We start from the raw sequence: 23,563 nt of genomic DNA, 5'->3' as shown, positions 1-23,563 counted from the left end.
ATTGTTAGCCCAATGTTACAGTATATGGAATTCCTCACATTCATCCAAGACATAGTAAAGGTCAGCAGAATGGCAAAACGAAAGGCATCTATTCAATCAACAGGAGATGGCACTTTACCAAGAGAAAAAGAGGAGGACTACTACTCTGTTCTGCAGTGCATTTCAGTTCCAAGAGGGAGGTCTTAAAAATGCAATTAAAAGCAGGTTGCCCAGTGTCATTGAAGTCGATAGCAAAAATCAGGAATGGAAACATATCCAGCTTCTTCCTCTGACCAATAGGCTCACTTTAATCAATTAAGCATAATCCATGGAATCTTCAAAACCAAGCCTTCATTAATTGTCCAGTTTACCAAGCTTAAGAAATTTTCCTGAAATGCCTTACGTATATCCTTACATCAAGAGCTTCCCCACGGCTGTTTGAGAAACACACTTTAGAATTGCTCATTTGCATCACAGTAACTCTGCAAAATAAACCACAGTTGTGAAAGGACAAATATGCTTTTGTGAGTAGGTAAGAGCACGAGTTCAGCTGTGACAGTTCTTATAATTTGAAAAACAATTTCTTACTAGGATGCAGAATCATTAAGTTGATATTCTCTTGATCTGCTGAAGCATGCTTGAACTCCAGGGTCTCTCCATAATCGCTTTATCACTCCTGCTAGTTCAGGCGTCATGACACCCTCTTCTGCACTTCCAGCTAGTACAAACAACTGGCGGGCATCATCCTACAGAAGAAAATAGGTTAAATACTGTTATTATATGCAACAGAATAACATACTGCTTCACTACTAGCACTAGAAGAACTGCTTTTCTGCTACAGTTTACAATGGTACTGTAGATTACCTTCCACCAAACACCAGTCCATTTTTTCTTCACTGGAAATATCACCATCAGAACAATCAGTTGCAAACTGCAGAAGCCATTATCTGAGACACACTAAAAGGATTCATGTAATAGGGTGTACCAATTGCAACAACTAAGAAAAGTAAAGGATGCTGTTTTCTAGAAGTCCTGTGGGAGTATAGAAAAAGCTCTAAAGTTAACCTCAACTATGAAAATCACTGGGATAAAAATCCCAAGCTGAAATTGGAATTTGAGGGTCTGAAAAACTATTGCTATCTTTTCCTGTCAATACAAGATGGTAAGCAGAAAGTGGAACATGCTGCCTCAGAGTGGAGTGGAGTGGAGTGGAGTCTTTCTTCTTTGGAAATTTTTAAACAGAGGCTGGATGACTACCTATTGGAAGTGCTTTGACTGCGTATGCACCCAAGGCAAGGGTTTGACTGGCCCTTGTTGTCTTTTCCAACTCTACAACATATTACACTAAGGAAACAACACAGTGAAATAACTGGAGCTACATCAGACTTCCATCAAGCTCACCCAAACACTGGATAAACTGACATTATTTATTTTAAGGAAACTGTTCCCAGAATAGCTTACCTAAGGCAAATCTGAATTCAATTTAAAGCAACATTAACAAAAATATATAGTACAAAACAAGAGAGCAGGAATTAAAGACCAGAGTAGAATGGGTTAAAAACTTAAAGTAAGGCATCGCAAGTAAAATCGGCTTCTTTCTAGTCATTACCCTCCTAACTTCTGAAAGTATGAACACAGAGAACAGTCCCAGAGGAAGATCTTAAAGTATACATTGATTCACATGGGAGTCCCTCACATCTCTTGGTAAGCTTCATTGCAACAAAGCACTGAAAGCAAAACATTATCAGCTCCTAAAGAATCATGATCAGATACATACCATTCTTATCTTGTTTTTTCAATTCTAGTTTCATAAACATCAAAATTTGTCATTATGTCTCATACTAATGAACCAACACAATACTTACAGCTCTGGCAACTTCACCAAAGTCTATCTTTAGTCGTCCCATTGCTCTTATTATTGCAATTATAGATTGAATAGTATTGCTATAGACAACCACTTTATACTGCTTGCATTCTTCCTCTGAATAGCCATCCTCATGAATGATTCTGGAGAGGAAAAAAGTCATTATTAGTTAATCAGTTTCAGAAAAGAGAAAACTCCACACAGCCATGAAACTCAATCTGTTACTGAACTGTTACTCTCTGTTGGTCTAATGTATCTCACAGGATAGCTGTAAGAATATGACCAGGAGGAAAAAACATGCAACCCACACTCAGCTCCATGGAAGAAGGGGAGGGTAAAATTGTAATAAATAGATTTCACTTCTTCATAGCTATATAAAAATACTGTATAAATTTCTAACTGTTGTCCACAGGTTGGGACCTTATCGCCCGGTTTACTTGCTACAGCCTCTGAGTTGTGCGGTAAACTGTTCCTTAAGATTGGAGGTCCCTCCATAATTAGATAGGAATGGCCCTGGGGCTGCATTAAGAAGGGCAAACCTACAAAAAAAAGCTGAGGATCTTCTTGCACAGGTGGAAGAACCTCATATATGGATAAGAGCATTTATGAATCCCAATCTATGAGCACAATTCATTTCTGCTCCCTGTAGGATCTTGCCAAATCTCTGTCCTGTAACAAATGTCCACATGGGAGGATGGATGATGTGAAATTGAAAAGAAGCAGCATAAAAATGCAAACATTGTGTCTGTTACCTAAGCATATTTTTCATCAGTCAAAAAGGCAAATTAATTTTTACTTACTTCATCTGCTTCACAATGGTACTTTTACCAGATTCTCCAGCACCTACAAAACAAAAACAGTGTTATTTGATGTCACATGATGCAAAGTGGGATTTCTGTGATAAAGAAAAAAATTTAAAAATGTTTTCTATACCAACACCATTTAAATGTTTATGCTTAATTGGATGAGATATAATTAAGTTGTAGACAATACAAGTCTGAATGTAAATCCTGCCTTTTTAACTACTAATTTACATATATCTGAGCTACTTAGATACATACTAGATTATCCATCACTCATCTATTAGAATTCCTGATACACCCTGCAACAAAACATGATTATGCCCCACAGAAAGATTTAAGTGTATAGGTTTTGAGCAATCTCTTTCTCACAGTGATATGAAAGGTGATACTTTCACCTTTAAGCCATCTTTGTGACACTGGAAGTGTCATTGATACCATTGCTTCCGGCATCCCAGCCCCTCTAGAAGATGATTCATTTCTCGCCCAAATCTGCCCAAATTTTTTTACTTTATTGGTCCTGGAATGTTTTAAATTTTTCCTGTTTAATTTCATTTTAGGGATTGATTAATGATTTTATGTTTGGGGGGAAGGTTGGGGCTTTAATTGTATTTAAAAATTGTATGTGATTTTATCCTGATATTCCTGTAATCTGCTTTGATTCTTTCGAGAAAAAGCAGAATATAAATACTATTATTATTAATACTATTATATCAACAACAGTAGTTGAAGAGCCTCCCCAGTCCATCACACCCTTCATTCCGAGATTATATTACTCCCAAATACTTTGTGAATTGACTGAATAAACTGGAAGAAGTCATGGTGCAATTTCTAATTTTTCCCTTCCATCTCTCTTGTAGTCTTTCATCATTCTCCAACTTCATTTATAACTGGCTCTCACTAACCCTTTCCACAAAAGATAATAAACAGCAACAAAAGATAAAGAGGCACTGTTGAAAGAAAAAAACAAAACAAAATGGATTTCCATGTGGGAAAGAGAAGGGAAAGCTCCCAGCCTTTTCAATGGTGGTTTTGAAGACAAATGTTTTCTGGGTTGAGCATGTAGAGAACTGGAAGCAACATTTAATTTTCAGAAAGATAACCAAAGGAAATACAGACTTGCCAAAACAATGTAACCTCTTCTGGCAGCCTTGTTCCTTAATTCTGTGGAAGGGGCAGAATGCCTCTTGCTGGATGAAAAGGAAAACACCCTCTATGTGTGTTCAGAGGCACTATGAGTATTTTCTTGTTGGCAACTAGAAACAACTGTTGACTACTAAGCTTAGCCACTATAGACCTTTTGTCTAGTCATGTCCAACTTGTAATGAAGCTATAATATGCAATGTTGCATTGCTTTTACCAAATGTGCATGCTGCAGGAAGTCTTGATTAGGAGAAGAAAGGAAAATGCAGATTCAAATGGCCATGGTTCCTATTACATGCAATTTTTAAAAAGGCACCTTTGTCTTACATGTCACAGGGCTACACTTTGCATTTCTGCTATTTTTATAATACATGCAGTAGCTTGAAAATTCAGTTAAAATCCTTAGATTTAGATACACTTCTTTCCACTGAACTCAGTGGGAGTAAGCATACTTACAATACTCTGGCTTTACTGATCTATAAAGTGCAAGGTCCTTTCAAATTACACAGCTAAGTAATATATACCAGAAGTTAAATGTCTCAGGTAAACCAATGCAAGCATTTCTGTACATTTAGCCACCTGCTATAATAGCAAAATTACAGAAGACTGTGCGCCAGCTAAACTGAGTGGCCCTTTATAAAAGTGTGTTTTTTGTTGATTTTTTGCCTGGAGGCACTGCAATAAGGGAACAAAAGCGTTGTCTGGAGCAGAAATGAGCAAAGACAGGGAAAGAATAAGACAAAAGTAGAATCTCTTCTATCTTATAAATTCCCTGTCTTCTTAAAATCAGAAAATTGACCTGCTACTAAGCAAATGATTTGATACTGAAGTCAGGCTTCAAAGTGCTGGAAATCCGTTTAGAATGCTACCAACTACAAGATCATGTATTTCAAGTCTCTAATTTTTAAGGTGTTTCAGTTACTTGTTGGCTGTTGATAAATGCCAAATCATTTCTTCACACCTAGGTTTAACATTAATTTCATGCCTGCCTAACTACTGTTATCATGAGATCAACCAGAGTATTGTTTGTGGGGGAAATAAGTGACCTTTTGTATGAACAGAAAGAAAGGGAAATTATGATCACACATTCAATAGTTTACGTAACTGCTTTCAGAACAACCAACACAGGGAAGCAGACCTCAGTAAGCAAAAACAGAAGAACATACTTTCCTACCATTTCTGAGGAGCTTTGTCCGAATTCCACAATCACACTATACAGTACAGCTGATATCAAGGAACAAGCACAGCTACCAGTATCATAACAGGGGCGGGGGGGAGACCTTCCTATCTGAATATGTTATAGCCCCTTTCATTAAAAAATCACAAAGTTGTTTTCAATAAAAGCAGATCCAAGAAAGAGAACTGTTAATGAAAACAATGAAGTGATACAGTCAACACTAACAGTTAGGGAAATAACACAGAAAATTACAACAGATTCCACACCCCAAGACTTCAAAATATGGAACAAAGAAAATTATGGTAACTGATGTTGATACAAGATAACGATAAATATATACTAAGAAAAATATGGATTGTGACTCCAAAAGTTAAAAAAAAACATCCAGGAACTTTCTTTACTAAACAGAGTTATTTATGCAGTTCAAATAAAATAAACATTGGCATCAAGCTTCTAAACTTGATACTGGTCAAAAGCATGGAGTCAAGTAACACTAGCTGCTCACCTTGCTCATACTTTCTCCACTAAGCATTCAGCTATATGTTCATGGCAACAACACTATTAGGATACCCTATACAGGTATTCTTTAGTTAATGAAAAAGATGTAAAACAAACACACCTTGGTACCTGAGGTAGAAATAACACGGAAAGAATAAGAATATGTTTCTGCAGTTCAATATGCACTATCAGTTAGAATTAAATCAAGCTTTACTGAACTCAGTAAAACTTGCTTCTGAGTAAACAGGAAAATTTGCCAGCCTACCAAGTTCTCCCTTTTCCAAACAGCCAAAACTATTCAACTTGGTCTGCAGGCTTAGACCAAAGGCCAACCCAGTCAAACATCCTGTTTCCCCACAATCCCCTACCAAATGCCTATGGAAAGCTTATGTCATAAACATGCCCCTTATCCACCTTCTTTTAAAATAAAGAGACCCCAAACTGTAACTTTTCTTCCTAGAAAAGCTGCTCCAGCTTCCCTAATCATCTTGGTTGCCCTTTCTGTACTTTTCCCTGTTTTTACAATTATGTTTTTGAAAAACAACAACTAGAATTGAATGTATTATTTCATGTGTTGTCTCATCACAGAAGGCAGTACCATTTTGGTCATTTTATTTTAACTCTGCTTCCTAATGACCCCCAAAACAGAACCTGCCCTTTCAATTTCTGCATGTGGGATCAACGTTGTCACTGAGTGATCCACCACAACCCCCAACTAATTTTCCTGGTCAGTTTGTGTTCAGACTGCAACAGTGTGCATGTGTGAAGTCAAGGTTTATTAATTGTTTGTGCCTACTTCCAATCATTGGAGGTGAAGTTCCATTTATTTTATACATACTGGCCAGAATCCTGTATGGGAGTTATGTCTTTGTAAACAGACTTATGTGTGTGGGAATTAGAATTGCAAATAAGCACAAAACCCGTATCCAGTAGAGGGCTGCTGTTATGTAACTACATTATAGATCTGGTAAAGGGACTGATAAGCAAAATGCACATTGGGCACTTGTGCTGGTGTCCTGTTATGCCTCTTTGCAATTCACTAACAGGATTTCTTAGCACCTCTGACATAGCTAAATGCACACTCATTTAGGTTAAGTGAAAGGTCATATGGGATTCTGGCAAACAGCTGCAAACACTCTCTAATTTATTCATGATTAGAACCACAGATTGAAATAACCATTGCCATTGCAATATCCTGGTTTAGATTAATATAATGTTTCATATGCCTTTGAAAATGGTTCAGAAAGCATTTGCGTACAAAAGCCCATAGGGTAACCTTAGGCAAATCACTCTCTCTCAGCCAATGGCAAATCTGCTCCTTCCCATACACTCCGAACCTCTGGGAAAAACCTCTTACAATCTAGAAAGACCAGACTGGCAGTGACCTCCCAAAGGTCCTTCTCTGTCACCGCTCCAAAAACTTGAAATGACCTGCCGGAAGAGATTCGCCAATTATCCTCACTTGAGACTTTTAAAAAGGCGACAAAAACCTTTCTCTTCCGGCAGGCCTTCCCTGATTGATAATGTCCAGAACCACTTGGATCCCCCTCTTTTTATTATTTTTCTTATTTGTGGCTTGTTTTTTAATTTTGATGTATTGTTATGTACTTTTTAACCATCTTTTACTGTTTAATTTTATAGTTGGGAGGGAGGGTTGGGTCGGGGTCTTGTGGGCCTTGTTGTTTTTATTGTTGTATACTGTATTAACTCTGCTGTTACCTGCCTCGATCCTCAAAGCGGAAGAGGCGGGATATAAATAATAATAATAATAATAATAATAATAATAATCTGAAGAAACCCGCCAAAATAACCCATGATACATGAGCGGCTTAGGGTCACCAAAACTCAAGAATGACTTGCAGGCACACAACAACAAACTAAGGCGGGCTGAGCCTTACACACATATTACAGCATTACTTTTAGTGTTTCAGCTGGCTTTTTTTAATTTTTAAAACATTCCCTGTAGACCATGGCATCTGAAATACTGTCATTTCCATATGTAATACAGACCACGATTGGAAATCTCAGCAGACGACCTTTCTAAGTACACTTACAAACAAAATAAACATTTAAATTGAATAATATTAACAGCATTTGTCTGGGATAATGCTGTATGGTGAAACTTATGCAATACAACCATGGACAAGTTTGGACTGTTATGATTGTGTTGCTTTCATAACACAAAGGAACAGGAATTTGCATAAACACACACCTTACATCAAGATCAGCTACAAAATTAAGTAGGTCAATACAGACTAGCTCCCTAAAACTAAGAGTGCACCACACCTTCAGATGAAATTATAATTTTAAAATGCTAAGTCCTCTGTCTTTGGAGTCAGCTATCAAGTAATTCATTGCCTATCCTACTGACACAGTGGTTCCCAACCTTCCTAATGCCGTGACCCTTTAATACAGTTCCTCATGTTGTGGTGACCCAAACCCATGAAATTATTTTTGTTGCTACTTCATAACCGTAATTAAATAGGTGTTTTCCAATGGTCTTAGGCGACCCCCATGAAAGGGTCATTCGACCCCCATGAAATGGTCATTCGACCCCCAAAGGGGTCCTGACCCACAGGTTGGGAACCACTGTACTAACAGAAGATTATTCTTAAAACCAAATATTTTATTGTAAGAAATTTTAACCGATACAGTACTAGGATTTTTTTCTTTTCTAGTCAAGTATATTGCAATTAAGCCACACCTTTCCCTTCAGCAGTTTCCCTCTTTTAATACTCTTTATATGTACATTATAGAAAGCTTTCTACAACATCTAAAACACAAAACATTTTATGTTCTATTAATTTGGGAATTTTGCATTCTTACTAAAATTAGTAAGCATAAAGACATAAACCTGACATGAGTACTAGTATCACCAGACACTGGGAATATTCAGTGCTAAATTCCAAGTTTTCAAAAAACAAAAGAAAGAACTGAAACGTATAGAAAGCAAAAAGTCTTTTCTCAAGAAACAATTACACAAACATTTGTCATCCCCAAAGGCCAACATTTACAGCTTCTCTTAAGAAAGGTTTGATCCATGAAGACACCATGATTTTCCAAACTGAGAAAGTTCAAGCATGTTATTACTTGTCACATCTGCTCACTGGATCAGACAACAAGTTCATTTATTCTCTGATTTTGATTCCAGTAGTGCCCACCATTCCCTTAATTAACTTTCAACTAGACAAACTAGTGGGAGCCAACTTCTGATCCTCATCATCTGGTTAATTTTTTTTACTGTATGTAAGCAGGATGGCCCCAGTTTTAGCCATCATGGCTAATAAATGTTAAGATGAATCCAGATGAAGCCAATCATGCTTTAGTCCCCATCAATCATGACTAACTCCATGATTACCTTCATCTGGATCCCTGTGATATTTGTTCATAGATTTGTAAAACCACCAAGACAATAGTGTAGAAGGGGAAAAAATCCACAGTATTGATTTCCTCCCTGCCCCCTCCCCCATGCCTAGACTAAAATTAAAAAGCAGAAAACATAAAGGACTCATATTTTAACTGATAACTCTTTTATTCTCTTATTGGGCCTTCTTTTCTTCATCCCCATTAATTCCAACAAAAAGGAAATTACACCAGCTCTAGGGCTGAAAAGTCCTTGCTGCTGGTCTGGGGGTACTTTGGGTTCTACAGACCAAGTGTGGACAACTGCAATGATTCCAGAGATCACTGTCTCAGCTAGAACTTGCTGTGGGCTACCTCATGCTGCACCACCAGACCTTGGGGAGGGCAAGCCTATATAAAGGCTACTGACTGTTCACATAATACTGCAGATCTAATCTTTCCCTAATCCAGTTATGCATGTCTCCTTTTTGCCTTCTCTGAAGCAGAAGTATCAATGTCATAAGAGGGAAAGGCTGCAACATCTTGGGAGGCTATCAATGAAAACCTCTTCCTTTCCATAGACAACAGCCTATGCAATGGTCACCTGATCTCTTTTTTGTTCTCTGCAAGGTACACAAGTGCAGCTTAAATTAGTGGTCACTGCCACACAGTGTAATGAATTTCTTACATTAATTACGCAGGCATTGCAGTGTTAGACTGTAGAATCAGTATGTAGAGAGATCTTGTAACATCTTTGAGACTAAAGGAAGTAGAATGAAGTCTACAAAAGCTCATTTTACCAACTTCTTTCCTTCAATTAATTACATAAAGAGTGAAGTACAGTAGTGTTTCATTCCCTTGTCTTGAATCTATCAACAAATATTTTCACTGAATGAGTCCAAATACAAGTTGGGTCTCCCTTATCTGAAATGCTTGTTTTGGATTTCAGATTTTTTTTTTTGGAATTTTGAACATTTGCATATAAATAATGAGGTATCTTGGAGATGGGACTCAGATCTAAATACAAAATATATTTATGTTTATGTATATACCTTATGCACATAGCATGAAAGTAATTTTATACATATTTTAAACAATTTTGTGCATGAACCAAAATCTGTGTACACTGAACCATCAGAAAGCAAACTTGTCACTATCCCAGCTACTCATGTGGACAATTCAGGAGTTTGGACTACAGTATTTTGGATTTCTGAATAAGGAAGACTCAACCAGAATTGGTGGTTTGAAATTATTTTAACATGCCACTAATTCATATGAAATACTTCTTTTCCTACAAAAGAAGTTTTTTTCTCAGTAATCACTTTGTTAGGTTTTTTGTTTTTTCCAGCATTTTTAGCACAATATACTAAGTGTGAATGCAAATGATTTAAAATATATATTTCCTAATGCAGAACTATCAGTGTGCTTCAACCACAAAAAACTTTCTTCCCTCAGCTTTATTTATGTTTCTTTGACTCAGCATGTACAACTTTGAAATTCAATGAATGATTTATCACTGAAATGAAGCACTGGAACAATGTCAAATACAGACCAGCACTGTAATGTAAGAAGATATGTTACATGTCTTTTAAAAGTAGAGGGAAAACATGGCACAATAAAATAATGCAATACATAAACTTACAAAGCAAATTTGGAGAACTTCTGAAGCTCTTTAAAGACTGCAAATTATACAGTGCGCCATGTGTGGATGCATTTTACGCGGCTTCCAGTTTACACGGAAGTTGCTTGGGGAGAACAACAATTTCTTATGGGGCTTGAGCATAGGTGGATTTTCCCTTACGCAGAGGAATCCGGAATGGATCCCCCACATAAGGAGAGGGCCCACTGTACTACATTAGACCCTTGTTATATGCTGGGGTTTGGTTCCAAGATCCCCCGTGGATAACAAAATCCATGCTAAAGTCCCATTAAATATAATGAAATAGCAAAATGGTGTCCCTTATAAAAAATGGAAAATCAAGGTTTGATATTGGAAATTTATACTGGTACTTTTTTTGAACATTTTCAAACAGTGGATGCTTGAATCTGTGTATAAAAAAATCAGTGTATAAGAAGGGCCGACTATAAACATGACCATTTCACAACTCATCCCAAACTTAACAGAATTTCAAAAGCTAAACCATACTCATAGAAGATACCCACCTTCACTGTTCACATTCTCTCTAATATGAAAACCGATTTTTATTCTTACCCTCTGCTTTCTTGTCCTCCAGTTACTGATATACAGAACAGTCTACTATGTGATCCCAAGACCGTTATATTTCCTTAGAAGACACTGATGAAATAAAGTCAGCCCTCCGCTTTCATTCCTGACATCTCCCCCCCCCCCCATGAAAACGGAAACTCGCAGATATTCATGGGGGTGCGTGCCCCATTTTAACCTCCTCCATTTGCTCCTTATGAATAAGTGAGGGTTACAGATTTGAAGTCTGCAAAAACAGAGTGGCAAATGTATGCGGCCAAATCTTTTTGAAAAACTGGACAGGAACATGCTTCTAATAACTTTTCTTTTTTATTATACTTGCTGAGATCTTTATTTCAGGGGTTTTTTTTGGAGGGGGAGAATAAACAAATCAATATTTTGGCTGCTTTAAGGCTTTAGGTTGAATGTCATTGTTGCTACTTTTATCCAAGTGCTTCCTTAAAAATCCAGGGTTAAAGCAGTGGATTGTATTAGAGAGAAAAAGAGAATTAGATCCGAAAGGTCACAAATTAAGAATGGGATGGCATAGCTATTGTGGGATGGAATAGCCAAAATGAATACAGAATTTAAAAATTTCTATTTAAGAAAGCCATTATTAAGGGTATGAGAAAGGAGAGCTCCAGGATGGCTTTCCCCACAATAAGCCTTCTGCAAACAAGAATGAACAGGAGATAAATGGATAACATATAGGGATATTATGGGAAAAGAATCAGTAAAATGGAGGGTTAAGGAGATACAACAAATAGAACAAGATGGATTTAAATTACATTGGTTACAATAGTATCAACTGATGAAGAGAGTGAAAGAAGACTTCAAAAATATCAATAAGGACTCCTTGTGGATAACAAAATCAAGTCCCATTAAATATAATGGCACAACAAAATGGTGCCCCATATATAAAATGGAAAATCAAGGCTTGCTATTTGGAATGTATACTTTTTTGGAATATTTTCAAACAATGGATGCTCAAATCCGTGAATAAAACATCCCTGGATAAAGAGGGCCTACTGTAGTATGATCGGCTGGGCAAGAAATGTGGGCCATAATATTTATTTGAAATGGTGGGAAGATATTTCTATTAAGGGTTTGAAATGTACATGTCCTTATGATTTTAAATAATGTTTTTCTACAAAACGATGTACAAATGGTACTTAACCCCAGAAAATTGTCTAAAGTTTTACAAAGGGGTTTAAATTTAAAGTTAAAACCCCCCTAAGATTAGGATCATCTGGTCATAGTAACTTTTCCATTTGATGATTCATTCTAAAACCTTGGCTTCTTGCACCTTTATATATCACAGTGCTTCCAATGTACTGCAAGGGAAGGGGAGAGTTCAGATAAAGACTTCCTGTCTGACATCTTTTGCAGCAAAGGCTAGAAAAAGGAAGTATGCTTGCCAGATGTCACTATTACAGTATCTGGCAAATTCATCATCTCTGAAAACGACCCTAGTTGCATCCCTACCTAAGAGGAAAACCCAGAGACTATCTTTATTTTCTCCCTTTCTCACCTCAGTAGTTGCCTGTGTGGGACGGAGTACAAACTACTGTGCCACCTGCACTGAAACATGCATGCTCCCTTCTGCTGGCAAAGGTGCCAAGGGTTGTATATGATTTGATGAAAAACAGGAGCAAGCAATTGCAGCAAATCCAGAGGCAGATTTTCTTCTCCAGGGCCTCACAAAATATAGCTGAGATCTCATTTTTTTTATAGCTCCCAGCATATAAATAAAAGTCCAAAAAACAAAACAAAACCCACAGAAATCATCCAGTTTGAGACCGCTTTAACTGTCCTGGCTCAGTGCCAGGGAATCCTGGGAACTGTAGCTTATTGTGGCACTAGAACTCTGACAGAGAAGGCTAAATGTCTCACAAAACTACAGTTCCCAGGATTCCCTAGCAAGGAGTCAGGACAATTAAAGTTGTGTCAAAGTTGATTATTCTCTCCAGTGTGTTTTGGACCAAAGTAAATAAATAAATAAATACCTGAGAAACTTAACAAACATTTTAATGGTAAACTGAATATAAAATTCAACACTTTGGCAAGAAAAGGGTGGCTTCATGGGTCTGTAAAGGTCAATGGCTGCAAAACCATCCCCAGGATCTGCATGTTATCTCAGGGGTACCCTTTGCCCACCCCTGGGGTAAGAGGCAGAACTGACTTGTCTGCCCACCTTCCTGACCCTTTCATCTTAATTTCCAATGCTGACATTTTTTTAGACCAGCAAAAAGGGGACAAAAACGAGGACCCTTTAAGTTAGCCTAATAAAAAAGTTATCCTAATACGGATTTCCTCCCAATGGCCAACTTCTCCTTTTCATCCTGGTTTGTCCAGTTGCAGGAGGAGGAGCTAGCAGGCGGCAGCAGCGGCACACAACACCCTTCAGTTTGTTCTTCTCCTTTTAAAAGTACATACATAGGACACCAAGCGTAGTTGGAAATGGGTGGATGCTTTGAAGGAGCTTTGAAACGTGAATGTTAAGCGCTTCAGCCTATGCATCTAACAAACGAATACTCATTTAGTAAAGAAACAGTCATGTTTGGGGGAAAGGCTAACTTCTTGTAAAAGAGAGTGGCTCACTTGAGTGCCACAGCCTACAGACCACCACATTTCAAACATCAAGCCAGACTTACTTGGGAGCAAGACAATTTGCTCTCCGTGTCTTCACTCTTTTTATTTGTTAGTGGAAAAGGTGGCTCTTTATTTCACAAAGCCTGCCTTGCCAAGATTTTGAAGGCTCCACAGCCTTTGCCAATCAGAGGATGGCTTCAAGCAAAGCCACTGGGGCTGCAAGGCATCCCTTATTATAAGGCATGGCCCGTATTTACAGGTTGGGAAGCTTTTCCTTTTAAACAGACCAAACCAGATGCTCCCCTCAAATCCCATATTTTGGGCTGTGGGCTCTTCAGAAAGACAGAAACTGTGCCATCCTTCATGAGTGGATAAGGCGATTCCATGGATAAATACATGGCTAGGGCTGCACCCACACTGCAGAAACAATTCAGTTTGACACTGCTTCAACTTCCATGGCTCAATGCTAGGGAATCCAGAGGTTCACCCTTCTCTATCAGAGAGCTCTGGTGCCACAACAAACTACAGTTCCCAGGATTCCATAGCACTGGGCCATGGCAATTAAAGCGGCATCAACCTGGATTATTTCTGCAATGCAGATGCAGCCCAGGTTAACGGAAGTCCATACTTTTGCTTGGCATTTAAGGCCAGGATGATAAGGGTCCTCCTTTTCCAGGACACTCCTTCTGTCCGGGAGGAATGCCAAAATGTCCTCCATTTGGAGCAGCATGAATTTACGTTTATATACAAGGGTGACCAGAGTTGGGCCTCCTTTTCCAGCTCCTACATTTCATCCCCTTCTGTCCGGGAGGGAGTCCAAACTGTCCTCCATTTGGAGCAAGACTCAGGAGCATACACTTAGGAATGTTTTTAAAGGCCTTTATTTGTGGCCCTGTCCTCCATTCTGCGGTGCTTTGGTTCAGCCATGTCTGCTGCCTACTTGGCCTTCGTTGCCTACTAGTCAGCGATACTTTAGAGATGCTTTAACCGAGTATCGCTGTTCTTTGAGGTTCTGAGAGTCTTCCTGGGCTGAAGGGGAAAGGCCCCTCTCGGGGAAGGCAAAGGGGGGCAGCCCCGGCAGGGCCCCCTCAGGGCGGGTGGGCAGCTTCTTCGCGTGGGCCCCGCCAAGACCCCGAAGGCCTCCGCAGGGCCCGGCCCGGCCCGGCCCGGCCCCACCCTCCTCCTCCTCCTCCTCCTCCTCGTCCTTCTCACCCAGCAGGAGCAGCTTGACCTCCTTGGCCGCCTTCTCGCCGTCCTCGCGGAGGTTGCGGTCGATCATGCGGCTCCGCTCGGCCGCCGCCTTGTCCTCGGCGCTCAGGGTGCAGCCCATGGCGGCGAAGGCGGAGGCGGCCCTGGCTCTCTCTCTCTCCCTCTCTTCCTCCCTCGACGGCCGCAGAGAGAGGAACAAGCTGGGAGTCGACGGAGAAGAAGGGAGGAGCCACCGGAAGTAGCCCTCCTCCCGCTTCCGCTTCTGCCCAGCGCCCAAGCGGCGACGAGGGACGCCAAGAAGTGCATCTTGGGAAATGTAGTCCCAAATGGTTGGACGCCTCAGGCGAGGGTTGGAAACCGTTGGGGGCGAGGGGGCGGGGCTCTGACGTGACGTCATCGTCAGCCTTCCTCCCATCACTCCCCGCGGCCTCAGGGCTGGGCGGCGCTCTTTGTCGCTTGACGAATACAAAAGCCCTTCGGCCAAAGGAAAGGCCCAGTGTCCGAAGCTCCGTGGCTTCTTCATCAGGCGAAGTGTCCCAAAGGAAACGAGAGAGGAGCACAAGAGGGAATAAACAGAAGCCTTGACTCATTATGAGAGGGTCCCAGACCAGAGAGAGACCTTGAGGCAGTGCTCTTAGCCCAGGATTTCAGCTATAGCCCATAGGCTGGGAGTATTTGATCTGCAGCCATTACTATCATATCAGGCAGAGATTGGCTAGCATCCCATGAAGGCATGCAAGTTACAGCCAGGCAGTGCTCTTACTAACAACTCAGTCGTCCCTTGGTGTCTATGGATTACATGTGCCATGCTGTCGTGAAGCGCAGGCCCTCTACGCAATAACTCTCTTAGCCATGGCCTCCGAATGACATTCCCAATATATATATATATTTTAAATTGCCCCAATGTTTTCATCTTTACCAGAAACAGGTCTTTTGCAAAGTTAATGGGCCTTAGTCAGTCAACATCAAACTACCTCAAAAGACAACTGGAATAGCTCATCCCCATAGCTATTGGAAAGCCCAGCGGCTGCTGTGAGGGCTACAGCTTAATAACTCCTAGGGGAGGGGGATAGGAGATGATGTCCTCATTAAATATCTTGGACGCTTGATGCTGTGAATCCTGGCTCCATGATACCATTGGGCATGCAGAAATGTCAGTCTATTACTCTTCATATCACCAGTCATATATTTTACACACAAGTGTTATTGATCATGATGAAGACACCTGGTGTCTGCTACAATAATACCAGTAATACATTGTATGCACAGTGTTATTCATCACAATGAAGATAGAGACCGCAGAGAATTACACGCACCCTTCTTTTACTTGGGGGGTCTGTTCCGGACCCCCCCCCCACGTAAAAGAAATGTTGCGTATGCTTGAGCCCCTTTACAAGTAATGGGGCTAATGCTTGTGGGGGCATGGTGGCGCAGCAGGGCACATGCGCAATGGGCGCACATGCCATAGTTCCTTCCGGTGCATGGTGCCACTTCTTCCAGCACTGCTTCCAGCATATGATGCGGGATATGATAAATATCCCAATTTTAATGGGCCTTTCACAATAGGGTTGTAATGGTACAGTGTTACTAATGAGTGACCCCACTGAGCTCAGTTAGTTTTACCTATTCCAAGAGAGATACACGAAAGACTGCTTCTTCAGTGGTTGAATACTTTGATATATACAATATTCACACAGCTGGTAGACAGAAATGAACAATTTTGGTTCCTGCACCTCTGATAAATAAATTTATATTGTGACCCAAACCAAGTTATTTTAGCACATGTGGCAATAAATTTCACAGAAGCCTCTCCCCATCCCTAGCTTTAAAAATATGACAGTAGCCCATTAAATAGTCAACCATTTTTTTTCAGGTCAGCCCAAAACTGTTGCCTGGGACAGTTGTCTAATTGTGTCAAATGGCAGAACCAGCCTTACATATCCTGCTGCATAACATTAGTGCAGCCATTGTGCGGGTAGATTTTAGCTCTAAGACCAAACTAAAGACCAGCAGTTGGTGGTGATCCCTTTTATGCTGCGAATGGTTGCTGCAGCCCCAATCCAGCAAGGAAAGGGGTGGCAGACCACCATCCCTTAAAGGCCATCTGTACAGCCCCCTCTCAAGCTCTGTTTGTGTCTGAGGAAGAAGTCTGCTGCCTCTTTGCCCAATCACAGGGAGCTTAAGTGGGAACATACAAGGAGATTGTGCGCAGCCAGGTAGCAGCCTATGCCTCTTGAGGGAAGTCTGCTTTTCTGTTGAAAGCTGTAGCTCACTTTAGAATATTGCATAAGTATATTGCATTAAAGTTTATCCACCCTCAAACATTTGGGGTTTTTTTAGCACTTATTAACAATCCTCTGGGACAACTCAGTATAAAACATTATGTTTTCACCCAATTGGATAGGCGTCCAGTTTTTAAACAGAAAAACAAATAACAACTCAGGATGTGCCGATTGCATGTTTCAGGAACAGCCCCTAAAAAGGAAATTGTGACTCTTCCTAGTACTGTTTCACAACCTAGTGTCCAAAACAGAGGCGTTGCGATACATGTTGCTCTGTTGCCCTCTAGTGACTTTTTCTTAATATTTCCAACACCTGAAGTCAGAAGCTATATGATATGGAAATAAATTAATCGAGGGCCAAGTGACTCCCCCTGACATGAGATGTTTGATTATAGATGATTGAGCTCAGTTTTGGACAGTTTAGGTAAGCTTTCTGTGAACCTGTCTCAGTACTTGATAAAAAGTCTATACTTTAGTACAGTGGTAGAGATGTTTCCTATAGAGACAGTGATACTTCATGAAGTATGTATATAACTTTCTGCAGAAGTTGCTAGCTCCCTGCTCCCTAAAGTTCAAAGTGAAAGTAAAAGATTTTGATGATGATGGCGATGGAAGAGAGAGAGGGAGATCCTTATGGATGAATACACACAATTGTTATCATTCTAGTGTCTCTCTGGCTTTACTTCATGCACAAAGATTCAGGAAGGACTCATCCCACGCTTTGTACGGGTGCGTTGACTAAATGACTAAAAAGGCCAATCCAAGATAAACAAGTCCGGTTGCAGAAAGTCTCCTTGGGTGATGTTTCCAGGCTCTGGTTCTTTCTGTGTTGTCGTTTCTCTTCGAGACTCGTTCAGCATGAGCTTTCGAAAAAGGCTGCAGCATCGTGGATAGTGCGTCTCCATGCTTCCCGGTGCGAGGCCAGGGCGGACCATTGCTGGTGATCGATTTGGCAAAGCCTGAGATGTTGTTTCAGGGAGTCCTTGTATCTCTTCTTTGGGGCGCCCCTCTTACGCTGACCTGTGGCGAGTTCACCATAGAATACTATTTTTGGCAGGCAATGGTCCTTCATCCTAGAAATATGTCTTGCCCAGTGCAGTTGCATCCTCAGTAGCATGGCCTCAATGCTGGTGATCCCTGCTTGCTCAAGGACAGCTACATTTGTCACATAATCAGTCCAGTGTATATTTAGAATTGTGTGTAAACAGCGCTGATGGAGTCGTAGGTGTTGGCGATAGGTGACCCATGTTTCAGACCCATAAAGGAGAATAGACAGTACAATGGCTCTGTGAGTCTAATGCCACGGGTTATTTGGCTGTTTCTAACAGTGGCTCATGCATGCTTCTGGACACTACATTTCTAATCTGGATCAGAGGTTGGGAAAGTTTCTTTTCTGGACTACATATCCCATAGTCTTAAACTGGATGGTAGATTTTGAGACTTGCCATTAAAAAAAGGAACTTGCCTAAACTTCCCTAAGCCCAAATGCATCTGAGGAAGTAAACTTTAGTCTCCGAAAGTTCATGCTACCAACTTCTTTCTTTCTGTTAGTCTCAAAGGTGCTACAAGATCTCTCTACATACTGATTCTACAGACCAACATGACTGTATCTTTCAATTTTACCTAAGCTTTATTGAGGATACCTCTGATATGAATACTGTTGGGCTAATTTTCAAAATACGTACTATCTACAGTCATTACTGAAACCTTTCCCAAGTCTTTTGGCTAAAACAGAATGAGCTTAGCATTCATTAGTTTAATTTCCTGATGCTGGGATGGAGAAAGTGAGAAACCCCTTGCAAATGATCTCCCTACCACCTCCATCCACTTTATAAGTAGGTGCGCAGGTTTATAATTCCACAGGAAGAAAACAAAGGAACCATTTGAAACTGGCACCTACAGAGAAGAAACATAAACCATATCAGTTTTGTCAGAAAATATAGCATGGACTATGACTTGAGACCAGCGTTCAAATCCCTGCTTGGCCACAGAAACCCACTGGATGACCTTGGGCAAGTCACACTCTCTCAGCCTCAGAGGAAGGCAAAGGCAAACCCCTCTGGTATTTTCCCCCCCAAGAAAACCCTGTGATAGGTTTGCCTTAGGGCTGCCATAAATCAGAAATGATTTGAAGGCACACAAGAACAAACAGCTATACAATATGAGGTTTTCTTTGCTGTGTTGCCATCTAGAGGCTGTACTGCTGTTTTATTTTAGTACTTGAAAGACTGGCGAAAGTAAGCGTGTGTGTGTCTTGCTCAAGGCTGCTCACTGAATTTGTTGTGTCACAAGAGGATTCAAATTAGCAGAGGCAATGTGAGCAAGGTGTAGGAAAAAGGCAAGTTTATTTCTGCAGTAGCAGATGCACATTCTAGAAGTCCAGAGTGTGGCAACACAATGGTTTTCATAAAATACACCTATAAAATCCAGAATACATATCTTTTTTACAATTTGTAAACAACTGGATGAACATTAACATCTTAGATCAAATCGCATTGCCTTTGCTCACCATTCCTCAACACCTTTAGATTGTCCCGGATGTGTGTTTCTTCTAATCTGTTTATCAAGCGACTAGCATGTGAAATTCAGACAACAGGGACTTTGGATGCTTACAACAAGGAGGCTGTCACTTCAGCAATGCATCTTGAATGAATTGTACATCAAGGAGGAAGTTCATATCTGTATGTTAAACACAGGACAAAGAAAGAGGGGTGAGGGACAAAAGGTCACGTTACTTTTCCAGTTATGGAGACTTCTGGGCTTTCAGCACAAGAGGAATGTATAAACCCATGGGGGGGGGGAGTTTATTTATTTTTATCACAGTAGCAGAGGTTCAGATTTGACTGAAGACCTCCAGTTGCTGGACCATACTGATGGTTACTTGATACATTTCTTGACAAGCTACAAGCATCCTTAGCAGAGTTGTTGAGGGGGAGAAAATTCATGAGCCCATATCAACCTGAATTTAGCTTACTTTATCTCCTACAGAATGTTAGTTATAATTATACATTTATTATAATAATTATTAAACTAAAGTGTGAAAACGAATATCTTAATATAACTAATATGATATAAGGAATTCTTGGAAACTAATATGGCAAACATGGGAATGTCATCGTTTCCTACCTGATAGAAATTCTGAAGAGAAAGAAAATAGATTTTACGTGCCTGAGTTCCAGGAAAGTTCCTTTAAGTCTATAGAAAATGCATGTTTACTAATGTCATAGATTGCAGAAAAGCCCTTGGAACAATGGGTGCATTTAAAAGTGGAAGACATTCATTCCTACAATAATTTTCTCTTCATCAGAGCTTGGAAGACCTACTGTTTTAAATCCTTTACTACAGTTTTCATAATTCTTCCAAACAGCAGTATATTGACTGATACAGCCTGCATGGGCTCAAAAACTAACTTTTCCAGCTTTTCTACACTTCTTGCAGATTCTGGAATTAAAATATGAAAAACAGCCGCCACCACCGCCACCCCTCAAAAAAATAAATAAAAAGAGCATCTAAGATTATTGTTCCTTGCTTTTGGGAGACAGGCTGTGTCTGCCACATAACCTTTCTGAACACCTAAATTAGATTGCTGCCCAAGATTTCTGTTGGAGAACACTTTTTTTTACTATTAATGCTGGAAGTAAGACATGGGAATCATGTAAGGATGCACAGATGTTAATGGACTGCATCTCCCACCATTGTCTATCGTTGTCTATATGTCTATGTAGCTGGAACTTGCAGTTGAATAACACTGGGTGAGCACATGATTTCCAACTCTGGTGTAGCTATAAAACACAATTCTAGGCATTTGAAATGACTTTGTTATGCCTTTGTCCGATGGATTTATTGTTTGGTATAATATTTAGAATTTCATTGCTAGAGGGCCCTACTGCTGTAGTTCAGGGAAAGGCACATGAACTACTTCATAGAGAATGTTAAGCCTCTCGCAAAACTACAAATCCCATGATTCTATAGTATGAAGCATAGCAATTAAAGTGCTATCAAACTGCATAGTATGGATGTACTTCAAGATTCAGCTGTTTTTTGCTTCAGGTTGCAAAATATCTTGGGCTGTTCTTAACACACTCTTTACCAATTTAGGCGTTTATGAGGGACATAATTGGGATGAGAGCTGGAGTTGTTCTTTCTACCTGCCTCCCATATCGTCCATCTCTTCTCTTAAGCACAAATATAAGATCCATTCAGAAAGGAATCTGGGAGTCCAAGTAGACCACAAGTTGAACATGAGTCAACAGTGTGATGCAGCAGCTAAAAAGACCAATGCAATTTTAGGCTGCATCAATAAAAGTATAGTGTCTAGATCAAGGGAAGTAATAGTGCCACTATATTCTGCTCTGGTCAGGCCCCACCTGGAATATTGTGTCCAGTTCTGAGCACTACAATTTAAAAAGGATGTGAAGAAACTGGAGCATGTCAAAAGGAGAGCGACTAAAATGGTAGAGGGTCTGGAAACCATGCCCTATGAAGTATGACTTAGGGAGCTGGGGATGTTTAGCTTGGAGAAGAGAAAGTTAAGAGGTGATATGATAACCCTATTTAAATATTTGTAGGGATGTCATATTGAGGAGGGAGCATGCCTGTTTTCTGCTGCTCCAGAGACTAGGACCTGGATGGAGCAATGGATGCAAGCTACATGAAAAGAGATTCCACCTCAATATTAGGAGGAACTTCCTGTCAGTAAGGGCTGTTCGACAGTGGAACACACTCCCTCGGAGTGTAGTGGAGTCTCCCTCCTTGGAGGTCTTTAAACAGAGGCTGGATGGCCATCTGTCAGGGATGCTCTGATTTGGATTTCCTGCATGGCAGGGGGTTGGACTGGATGGCCCTAGTGGTCTCTTCCAACTCTATTATTCTATGATTTTATGATTCTATCTCTGCTCAACACAACAAAGGGAACACATAGGATCAGGCCAGTGTGTGCAGCCCCACTCTTCTACATTTAGAGGCTTCACATTTGCTCAGGCAAATGTCTGAACAAGGCTAATAAAGCTTTTATAAAGTGAACTTCTACAATATTTTTCCTCATATCTTCAGTATTATAACTAACAGTGGGCTTTAATTTGTTCTTTGCCAGCTGGAAAGCCTCTTTAATGAGCTGAAACTTGAATATATACATCTGCTAGCCTGGAGTTTTGTAAAGATTTGGGATCTCCCTTCACCTTTCAGTAATTACTGTGTAGGGGATTGGGGGAGAGGGAATTTTTCTGTTCAATGATTAGAGAAGAATTGGTGCTTAGGTCTTGACCTGATAGGCCTCACTACCCCTGACCAATGGGTTGCTTTTCACCTCTTGCTTAAGATGGCCAAGTGGTTTCATCGGCAGGCAGTCTTCTGTTTGAAGGGTTGTCCAATCCAGGTCCAATGGCCTTGAGCAGACTGAGCAATCACACAGGTCACCTGGCCACAGTCTTCTCCACTAGGGTGATAAAATGTATTTCTCTTAAGAAATAATTGCTATAATTTCCGTAAACACAATGAAGAATCTTTTGACACCTCTTAAAGACTAGCAAGTTTTATTTGGCACTTATATTGGTGCATCCAGTGAAGAGGACTACAGCCTGCAAAAAAGGTTATACCAATAGAACTTGTGTTGCTGCTGCCACGCTGCAAAATTAATGAAGTTTGACACCATTTTAACTATCATAGCTCCACCCTATGGAATTCTGGGAGCTGTAATTTGTTGTGACACTGGACCTCTCTGATAGAGAAGGCAAAATATCTTACAAAACTACAGATCCCAGAATTCCATAAAATTGAGCTATGGCAGTTAAAACAGTGTCATACTGCATTAATTCTTCAGTATAGATGCAGCCTCAGTCTCTGAGGTGCCATGAGATTCTTCTTTGTTTTGATGCAAAAGAACTACTCCCTTTAATTTAAGTAATATACTTTCATTCAGATTTTTTCCTTTTGGTTGTAAGGACATACACACTCACATTGCCTCTGAGACTGAGCTGGAAAACTTCTTCCCTTCCCAGATTTTGAGATGCATCACATTTGGGTTCTCAGAGCCTGTAAATTGGTCATTGTGTTGAAAGTTGTAATTGCTGGCTATTAAAGAAAACACACACATACCTAACTCTAACTATTGGGGGAAACTGAAGAATTATGGGGGTACTGGAGGCAAGTGGCTCTGTTGTCAGTGGGGTGGTGAATCTGGTCCTGGTCTTAGCCCACATGTTAAAGGATCTATCAATAGTGCTGAAACTGTTTTGAAGACAAACTTGCTAGCTCCTTCACAGTTTTGACTAAAATCCCAAACTTGAAATGACATTATATCCCACTGTTGTAGACTATCAGAATGTGAAAATCTACAAATTCGGCTGGACTGAGGCTTGGGAGTAAGCCCCATTAAAGTCAGTGGGATCTCTGGGTAGATGCTTATGTACCAGATGCTTATGTTAATACGATTCTGATGATTTCCACCTTATACTTCACATGTGAACCTTCTTGTTT

The 23,563-nt window shown here is 40.2% G+C and overlaps 1 protein-coding gene across 1 annotated transcript in view; it reads right to left on the bottom strand.

The window, feature by feature from the left end:
• Positions 1 to 15,054, bottom strand: part of GNAI3 (G protein subunit alpha i3) — a 31,105-nt gene extending 16,051 nt beyond the window's left edge. The window contains exons 1-4 of the mRNA XM_042462768.1: positions 14,811 to 15,054; positions 2,644 to 2,686; positions 1,845 to 1,986; positions 568 to 725 (exon numbers count right to left, since the gene is read on the bottom strand). Of these exons, the coding sequence (XP_042318702.1) occupies positions 568 to 725; positions 1,845 to 1,986; positions 2,644 to 2,686; positions 14,811 to 14,928 (461 nt within the window). The 5' untranslated portion in view covers positions 14,929 to 15,054. The remainder of the gene's footprint in view (positions 1 to 567; positions 726 to 1,844; positions 1,987 to 2,643; positions 2,687 to 14,810) is intronic.
• Between the last annotated feature and the right edge of the window lie 8,509 nt (positions 15,055 to 23,563).

Source organism: Sceloporus undulatus, chromosome 4 (genome assembly GCF_019175285.1).
Source record: "Sceloporus undulatus isolate JIND9_A2432 ecotype Alabama chromosome 4, SceUnd_v1.1, whole genome shotgun sequence".
NCBI classification, from domain to species: Eukaryota; Metazoa; Chordata; class Lepidosauria; order Squamata; family Phrynosomatidae; genus Sceloporus; species Sceloporus undulatus.
Note: the sequence above shows the minus strand (reverse complement) of the source record. Positions and strands in the feature narration are given on the sequence as shown.